At 40.2% G+C, this 9,652-nt stretch overlaps 1 protein-coding gene across 1 annotated transcript; it reads right to left on the bottom strand.

Moving 5' to 3' along the window:
* Positions 1 to 983: 983 nt before the first annotated feature.
* On the bottom strand, positions 984 to 2,840 carry LOC149197586 (uncharacterized). Its single transcript, XM_089403934.1, has one exon. It carries the CDS (start codon positions 2,743 to 2,745, stop codon positions 1,021 to 1,023), a length of 1,725 nt encoding a protein of 574 aa, XP_089260060.1. The 5' UTR covers positions 2,746 to 2,840; the 3' UTR covers positions 984 to 1,020.
* Between the last annotated feature and the right edge of the window lie 6,812 nt (positions 2,841 to 9,652).

Raw genomic sequence — 9,652 nt, 5'->3', positions numbered from 1 at the left:
ATTAAAAGATGTAATATGAATGATACATCTCGGAAAATTAGAGCAATGTCAATCGAAAATAGATTCAATTTTTTTTAGAACCATGCTTTATTATAGGAACGTTCTCTATTTCTACACAAGAAATGAATCAACGAGATCTTAATCCCCTATTAATGTACTTTGTTATAACATGTGAGGGTTGGGTTGTTTTAATTGTACTTTCTTATATTATAAGATATTGGTGAGTTTTTCTAGAAAAAACTGTATTCACAATTTACATATATTTACATAAGCCAAATTAAATTTGCATTGAATACATATTTAGGAGCAATATTGTACAAATATACGCTGCCGAGCAAATATGATCAACATATGATCAACATATAACTGCAGAGCAGCGAGGGGTATTTAACCCGGGTGGGGAGGCGGCAAGCCTTCCATCCTGACCGCGGGGTATATGCCCAAGTGCAAACATATTGTACTTTCTTATAATATGAAAGCGTTTTTCTGTAAACATATTGTCATCCAGCCGAAATTGCATACGCATTCCCCAAATTGCCAAGAAGAAACTTATATTATAGCATATTGTACTTTCTTATAATATGAAAGTGTTTTTCTGTTCTGGGAAAAAAAAAAAATTAGCCGAACCATGTCATCCAGCCGAAATTGCATAAGCATTCTCCAAATTGAGGAGGAGGAGAAACTTATAACCTATTGTACTTTCTTATAATATGAAACTATTTTTCTGTTCTAAGAAGAAGAAGGAGGAGGAGCAGGAGCAGGAGGAGCAGCTGCTCAAGCTCCCTCATAAAAGAAGAAAAAGAAGCAGCAGAAGGAGAAGGAAAAGGAGAAGGAGAAGGAGGAGCAGAACCACCACCACGAGCAGGAGCAGGAGGAGCAGCAGCAGGAGAAGGAGAAGAAGAGGCAGCAGCAGAAGGAGAAGGAGAAGGAGAAGGAGAAGGAGAAGGGGGAGCAGCAGGAGAAGAAGAAGAAGAGGCAGCAGAAGGAGAAGGAGAAGAGGGAGCAGCAGCTCAAGCTCCCTCATAAAAGAAGAAGAAGAAGCAGCAGCAGAAGAAGGAGAAGGAAAAAGAGAAGGAGAAGGAGAAGCAGAACCAGCCCCACCACCACTAGCAGGAGCAGGAGGAGCAGCTGCACCACCACCGCCACCACCACCACGAGCAGGAGCAGGAGGAGCAGCAGCAGCTGCTTAAGCTCAAGCTCCCTCATATTAACCAATTTGCCTGTGTCCCCTGTGATGTTGTTGTTGGAGAGACCGAGAGATGTATAAAGAGAAGGAGCAGCAGGCTCCCAGTCATTCAATCTCATTGAAATACCACAACCAGCTAACCGCAGTTCCACTACAAAACTGGAGTTTGTAATCCAGTCAGGGATGACCTCAGGGTTTACACTACTGTAAGACAAATCAAGGGTTTCAAGACCAATTTGATCCAGCTCTGGCAATGGGCCTGATAAGTTATTACCGGAGAGATTAAGGAAGAGCAGGTTATATATGGCTGGGGATTGAGGAAGGGTACCCGTGAGCTCGTTGTTTGAGAGATCCATGTATTCCAGATATTTCATATCAGCGATTGATTCAGGAATGGTACCAGTGAGCTTATTGTTAGAAATGAAAACAGAGTCGAGAAGTGAAGTCTCTCCAAAAGAATTGGGTATTTGGCCCGTGAAATTGTTGAATGATAAATGGAGCCGGCGGAGGGCTGGCAGAGTGGCTAACCAGTCAGGAATGGTACCGCTTAGATTGTTTTCAGAGAGAAGGAGGGTGACAAGATGTGAGGAATTTGGGAAAAAGGGGAGGTTGCCTGTGAGTGTATTTTGGGATAGATCCAGGTAGCGAAGGGATGTTAAATTGAAAAATGACTGTGGGATAGCGCCTGTCAGTAGATTCCCGTCCAAACAGAGTGTAATCAAATTATTCCCCAACAAGCCGAGCGATTCGGGAATGCTTCCGTTCAAATGATTATTACTGGCCAACAGCTCAGCAAGGCTATATAAATTTCCAAACGACAAAGGAATGTCACCTGTAAGAAAATTGTTTGATATATCAAGAGTGCTTAAGCTTGCCAGAGCTCCCATGGATTCCGGAATAGGATCAGAGAACAGGTTGTTATTCAGTGTCAAGACGGATAACCGACTCAGATTTCCGATGCCGGAAGGAATGGAGGAGGAGAGCTGATTTGAATCCAAGTATAAAGCAGTCAAACTCTGCAGATTTCCGATGGATTGTGGAATAGCACCGGTCAGCTGGTTTCCCGAGAGAGACAGAAACTGCAGCTGGGGCAGATTAGCGATGGCAGAAGGTATGGAACCGGTCAGATTGTTATTATCCAGAGAAAGATGGGTTAAGGCCGAGAGGCCAGAAATGGCAGATGGGATTGTTCCTCCTATATTTTTCCAGCTGAAAATTATAAACTTGTTGAGATAAGAGAGGTTACCGATGGACTCTGATAGGGTTCCACTCATGTATTCGCTGCTATTGCTTTGATCTGCGTTGAGAATGAGATTTACCACTCGACCGTTGTGGGTGTCACACAGCAGACCGTTCCATTGACAGCAATCGTTGCCGGTCCATGTTTGAAGAACACCAGTGGGATCCTGAACGATGCCCGCTTTGAAATCTAATAATGCAACCAGGTCTTCTTCAGCACAATCTGCATTTTGGCCTCGGCATAATGAGTTTAATGGCATAATAGGCAGTAATATAAAAAGTTGCAGTAAGGCGGGAATTACTGGAACGCGCTTCTCCATTGCAGACGACAATAGGAAACTAGGAGACCAAATCAAAGCAAAGCAGAACAGAATTTACCCTCATACTTCGTACCCTTTGGATTACACAATTTTTGTGATCCAACGTTACACAATATGTTTTTTTTTATAGAATTGAGTTGGTTGAATAACATGTCTTTTCCCTTACTCGAATAAATTACAGAAGAACACGCAATAATTCACACTCTGTCGATTCCCGAGTGTATGAGCGTGATATTTGAGTGTAGGTGGACTCCACGTTTACTGGCGATATCAAGCAACGGCCGTTACTCACTCCACCTAAGACGGAATGGTCATAGATTTTTGGAGGGTTTTCCAGCGGTCTGGTAGTGATTTACTCAAAAATTTTATTCAAGGGTTTTCATCCTGCTGAATTTTTATATATACTCAAAATCCATGTTAAACCAAAAAAATATAACAAATTATTTTTAACCATTTCCAACCAAAAACTCCAGAAAACCCAATTATAAAACATAATTGAATTAAAGGTCATTATTGAATTTCTGGAATGTATACATCTTTTTTATAACAGTCAGTTGTACATGGAAAATGACTATCCCGATCCCTTAGCGAGTGAACTGCGCCTTTTAAGAACACCCGTGAAGCATTTGCAATTTTGTGCAGTTTTATTATGATGTAATTATAATTTTGTGCGGTTTTATTATGATGTAATTATTGTGTTTAAGTGTATAATTGTGAATTTATTATAATTTAATTGTCAAATTAAGAGGGATATTTATTATTGGTTTTTATTATTGTTATTCAATGAAAATCATATTTATTGATAGTTTTTGTGGTTTGTAATCAAATAGGGTTTCATCTTTGTCACTGTCTTTAAGTTTTAAGCAGTTAATATGGGAACTTTCCAATTCAGCAGAAAAAATTGAGGTCAAATCTTGATTTGTGTTATTTAAACTGTTTTTTGACTGTATATATGGATTCAACACCGTGAAAAACCCTAAGGCACTTTGATTGTGCACGGGTTACCCATCAAGCTTGTAATTTCAATAACTTCCTACTAGATTTGAGAGAATGAGACAAAAAAACTTAAAAAAATCTCTTTCAAGACCATTGGGTTAACATATATCCTTTAATTAAAAAAAAAAACTCTTACCAACCAAACACAATTTTAAAACATACTCCAAATCCAATACATTTCTTTTTGTTAATTATTAAAAAGAAAAAAAACTCATACCAGCCAAACACAATTTTAAAACATACTCCAAATCCAAAACCATTTTTTTTTAATTATTAAAATGATAAATTTTAACAATTAAATTTATATAAATTAAGTATTTAAAAAAAAATCAAAATTCTAAATTTATTCATATATTTTAAATAATTAAAATAAATAATCTTATTAAAAAAATTATCATCGATTTTTGTATAAAGAAAATATAAAATACTTCTTTAATGTAATGTGTTTATTTAAACTTCATCATAACATAGGTTAATATAAACTTTAATGACCTAATTAACTTAGTCACAACAATAAAGGGTCTGAAAGAGGAGGGAGGGAGCTGCCGAGTGGAGGAGTGTCGCCGAAAGCAACCAACCAGGTTCTTCTCCCTGCGTCTCGTCGGATCTCAACCTACGACCATCAAACAGGTGCGTGCTATGGAAGGTAAGCAACCAATACATGCCTTCTTGCTCTGTTTATCACCACGTCTCTCCCTTCTCCCTCTGTAAACAAATGAGTCTGTCTGGAGCGTTTTCCCTTGCATGTCCGACTTTTTGACGTGTTCTCTCCTCGCTGCACCTGCTGACAGTCGTGTTCTGACTAAGAGAAGAGCCTTTACATGGAACGCCATTTTGTGACACGTTCATCACACTTCTCTTACCGTCCGCTTGCCCTCCGTATCCGAAGTTTTTTATAAAACCAGTCTCTGATAGTAGGGAAAAGGTTTGGCTCATCGCTCCTTCCCCTGAGCGCTCAGGCGCAGGGTTGGGTTTCCCTCTGAACTGGTATTCTGCGCCCTCGTGCTCGAATTGAACAACCAATCTATCTGCTCTTTTTTCTGGGTTCATCTGCTTTATATGCATCAGCTCCAAGTTGCCTAGTCTCGGTTTGCTGGTGTGTTTTTCGGCGCTCTTCCCTTGGCATGCTCTCGGTGAAAGGTCAGATTTCTTTGTTTTCAGTCTGAATTTACTCTGGTTTATTTTATGGTTAACAATATTATTCTTGAATGTACATAGTTTCTCAGATTCGGATAGTATTTTAGTAGGAATAGAGGTGCATTGTTGGTTTAAATAAGTCTAAACACTGGCCTGAACTTAATCATCCCTTCCCGAAGTTCACCCTATACAACCTTTAAGCTCACATGTTAGGGTCTGTAATTTTCAGTTTTCTCTGGGTTTTCATTCACAAATTGAAGAATCACTTAGTTTTTTATAAACCATGCTCAGACTTTCACTTTAAAATAGGAACTTGGTGGTGTATCTATGAAATATATTGTTGTTGTATAGCATGTCCAGATACATCATCCTGAAAATCAATCAGAAGGGAATCAAATTTTCTCAGAAAGGAGTCTGTAGGTTTTTTCCTTCCAAGTTTGAACCCTGGTTTCTCCGAGCCGGAATTTCAACTTCACGGGAACGGAAAATTTCATCTCCGAAGCCCGGCGTCTGTAAGCTTGCAGAGCAAGGGAAATCCAAATCTCATAGGTTTTCGGGAGATTGGTACTATAGGTGATGTGTCCTGTACTAGTGGGAATATAGAATTTAGAATAGTCCTTCATCTGTCTTTCGCTTCATCAGGCAACGTCATCCATCTTTATGATCTCAGAGACAGCTGGTTGTATGAGATTCCGTGTATCCATCGAAAAGTGAGATCCTGCTTCTCGAGGCTTCCTCTTGCCAGCTCTCATGTTAGGAATGTCTTAACTTCCCTCTTTTGGCCTTATCCTATCCGGGTTGTATGTTCAAAAAAGTCAGATTCCATTTACTACTTGAGTAAATTCCTGATCCGGGAAATCCAGTCAGGACATAAAAGTACCTCAGAAAAGTCAGGGGGAGGATTTTGGCGTCGTATGGATTGTGCGTCAGACACATCGGCCACGGAGGCCATGATACGTGCTGCAATACAGGCCGAAGTTGTATGGGAGGGTGCCACGTTATCAGGAGGCTAGCAGTCTACTCTAGATGACGTGGTTGTCCAACCAACGCGGCAAGCTGCTAACATGGATGGTGAGGGGCCACAAAAAGCACAACCTTTTTGGGAGGACAACAAAAAAAATGCTTTTCAACAGAAGGAAAAGGTAATGTGTGAACAAGCAAACCGCTATAACAAGAACCGAAACCCTGTTAAAACCACCCCCCCACCAGCTGCAATAAATCTAGACAGTATCCACCTGACTGAGTGCATAGAAAGCCTACAGGACCTGGCTCTGGTGGGAAGATGGCACTTCCCAGAGATGGATGATGCTATGATGCGAAAATGGCTTGAGATCCAGTGGAAACCACTGATAGGATATATACCCATTATTTCTAATCTTATGAAAGAATGGTATTGCTTTCATTTCCTCAGTGCCAGTGATCTAGACACCATTCAGAAACGTCCATGGGTTCATAGAAGGAGTTTCCTTGCCCTTTACAAGTGGTACATTGGGTATAACCCTCTGAAGAACACCCCCTCAAATAACTTAATTTGGGTCAAACTCCCTGGTCTTCCTCTGGAGTTGTGGTCGAAGGAAACACTGACTGAGATAGGAAACGCCATAGGAAGATGTGTCTATGTTGACCCAAGATGTCTTGGGGAAAAAGACAAACGAATTGCATGGATACTTATTGAAAAGGCCTACAGGGGAGGGTTTCCTGACCACATAGAGATAGCTTGGAGAGATTTAAAAATAAATCAGAGATTGGATTTTTGGGGAATCCCCTTCAGGTGCTCAGCATGTCATAGGACAGGACACTTAATCAAAAAATGCCCTCGGCGCCCTGCTCTAAAAAACAGATTGCATCATGGAAAAATCCAGGCAGATACCAGCAAATATAAGATGAAACCCCAGTCTTCTAAAAAGGCGAAGCTATCCTCTACAATTAGTTTATCTCCATCGGAACATGATGCTGTGCAAGAATTTTCAAATATGGAAAAATATATCAGTCAATCTCCCCAGTATTTTTCTCAGGATATTTCTCGCCCATCAATAATGTCTCAGAGTCACAGCGCAGTTCCTGAAAGCTCGAGAAGGTTAGTCTCCACTCCAGATAAAAAGACTCAAGCTTTTCCTTGTTTGACCCCCCCTAGAGCCAAATGATGAAAAAGAAATCCCTCCTCCTCCACCGATCCTCCAGCCTTTCAAAGATTTTACTGTGGGCTCCCAAACTATTTTTATTTCATCATCCTCACCATCACCCAAAAAGGGAACTACTCCATCGGTGAAAGGAAAAGAGCCTATGGTATCAGCTACCCCATTAAACTCCCCCGTCTCATCTCCAACAAATTTGCTTGACAGTGACTTAGACTATCTTCTAAGCAAGAAATCTCTCGAGCTGGAACCCTTAACCATTCATAAACCAAGGAAGCCATCGCCTCCTCTGATAAGCCCAGACTCTGCAAGAAATATAACGGTGAGAAGAAAAAACAACAGAGGTAGTAGACACTTTAGGGGGAGGGCTGATGGAGCAGACAGAGGAGTAAGAAACCTTTCCCTTGTTGATGTACCCATCATTGATATGTCAGAGAATCGGCCTCTTAGAGCAAGCGTGGCTGAAGAAACCCCTCAATGAATTTCATCATATCTATGAACATAAGAGGTCTGGGAGCAGACCGAAAATTTTTGGCACTAAAGAATCTTTTCTACTCAGCTCAGCCAAAAATTATTTTAATTCAAGAAACTATGCATAGTAATTCTGTATCCATCTCCTATTTTAGGAAAATGTTTCCCTCCTGGCACTTGGTTGCTTCGGAAGCAAATGGCCTTTCGGGGGGGCTGGCGGTTGTATGGGACCCTGTTTGGATTAGAGCAAAAGCTTATAAATGTTTTGCGGGCATCCTCATCTCGGCCTCCATCAGAGGAAAAGACTGTCCCATTAATATCTTGAATATCTACGCCCCTTACAAGAACAGGATCCCGTTCTGGGAAAAATTATTTGCATAAGAAATTTTTGATATTGAATCCTTGATGATTGCAGGTGATCTAAATGTAACTCTAAATTCGGAGGAACGATGGGGGAAAAGCAGGAAAAAAGACCCGTTGGCAGACCGCATCAGATATGAACTTCTGAATAGGAATCTGGTAGACATAAATCCTTCTAAAATGATGCCAACATGGGACAATGGAAGGATAGAAGAGGCGTATATTGCAAAAAGAATTGATCGATTCATTGTACATGCTAGCATTATTGATAGAATGGGTATGCCCTACTCCTCCATTGGAAATGTCTTCATATCTGACCATAGGCCGATATATCTCAGCTGGAGGGAAAAGGATTTTAGGAAAGGGTACCCTTTTAAATTCAATAGGTCATGGTTAGAAGAACCAGAATTTAATGAAGTCATAACAAGAACCTGGAAGGAATTATCTGCAAAAGACAAGATCCCCCTTTTCTGACCTTTAGAGATAAGCTGTCCTCCATGAGAAAAGTAGTAAAAGAATGGCAGTTTAAGAAAAGACATCTGGATAGAAGGGCCCTTCGGGAAATACAAATGGAACTGGATAGTATATCCGGAGTTTTGGATGCTAATACACTTCCATTTAATATGAGATGCCGCATCAAAGAGCTCGAAAGGAAAAAACAAAAAATACTGAAGCAGGAAGAAGCCTCATGGAGACTTAAGAGCAGGGCGATTTGGCTCAAGGAAGGTGACAAAAACACAAAATTTTTCCATAGGTATGCAAATTCAAGGCGTCAGAAAAATTCCATATGGAAAATAAGTGATGGTCAGGGGGGCTTTCTATTCTCTCAACAAGACATTTCAAAGGAAGCTGTGAGATACTTCGAAAACCAATATAAAAGAACAGATGTTTGCAGGTTTCAGGATATTTTATGGGGCATCGATCCTTTTCCACAGATGTTTGATGATGAAAAAAATGAATGCCTTTTCCAGCCTATAACAGAGGAAGAACTACTAGGTGTTATGAAGTCCTTCAAAAAGGATAAATGTCCAGGCCCGGATGGCTGGACAATAGAATTCTTTATCCACTTCTTTGATCTCGTCAAACAGGATCTGCTAAGAATGGTCGAAGCAGCGAGAATCTCTGGCAGCATACATCAGATAATATCCTCCACTCAAATAGCACTTATCCCAAAGAAAAGGGAGGATGAGTCCTTTTAAGACTTCATGCCGATTTCCCTCTGCAATATAACTTTCAAAATCATTACAAAAATTATTGCGGAAAGAATCAAAGCTACCTTCGCTAGTTTTCTAACAAAGGATCAACATGCCTTTTTAAAGGGAAGAAATATATTGGAAGCGGTCGCCAATACACAAGAAAGCTTGTTCACCATGCTTTCAAAAAAAAGCGAAGCTGCCATATTGAAAATTGATCTACAAAAAGCATATGATTGTTTAGATTGGGGATTTATTAGATGCTTACTAGCAAAGATTGGCCTGAAATCCAATATTATAAATTGGATCATGGCATGTGTGGAGAAAGTAAACTATGTTGTCATCATAAATGGGATTCCTTCCCCTTATTTTCTAGCAGAAAGAGGACTGCGTCAAGGTTGTCCCCTATCTCCTCTTTTGTTTATCCTGGCAATGAATTCATTAAGTCTTCATATAAACAAAGCAGTCAGTGAAAACAGATGCCGGCCTATGAAGATTTGCAGGAACAACTACATCTCGCACAACTTATTTGTAGATGATGTGCTCATATTTGCAATGCTATGCAGAATCACTTGGATTTGTCTTCATGATATTCTAAAAAGATTCCAAAATGCT

Source organism: Pinus tabuliformis, chromosome 2_2 (assembly GCF_031772625.1).
Source record: "Pinus tabuliformis cultivar Carrire ecotype Pingquan chromosome 2_2, CPIR1, whole genome shotgun sequence".
NCBI lineage: Eukaryota > Viridiplantae > Streptophyta > Pinopsida > Pinales > Pinaceae > Pinus > Pinus tabuliformis.
Note: the sequence above shows the minus strand (reverse complement) of the source record. Positions and strands in the feature narration are given on the sequence as shown.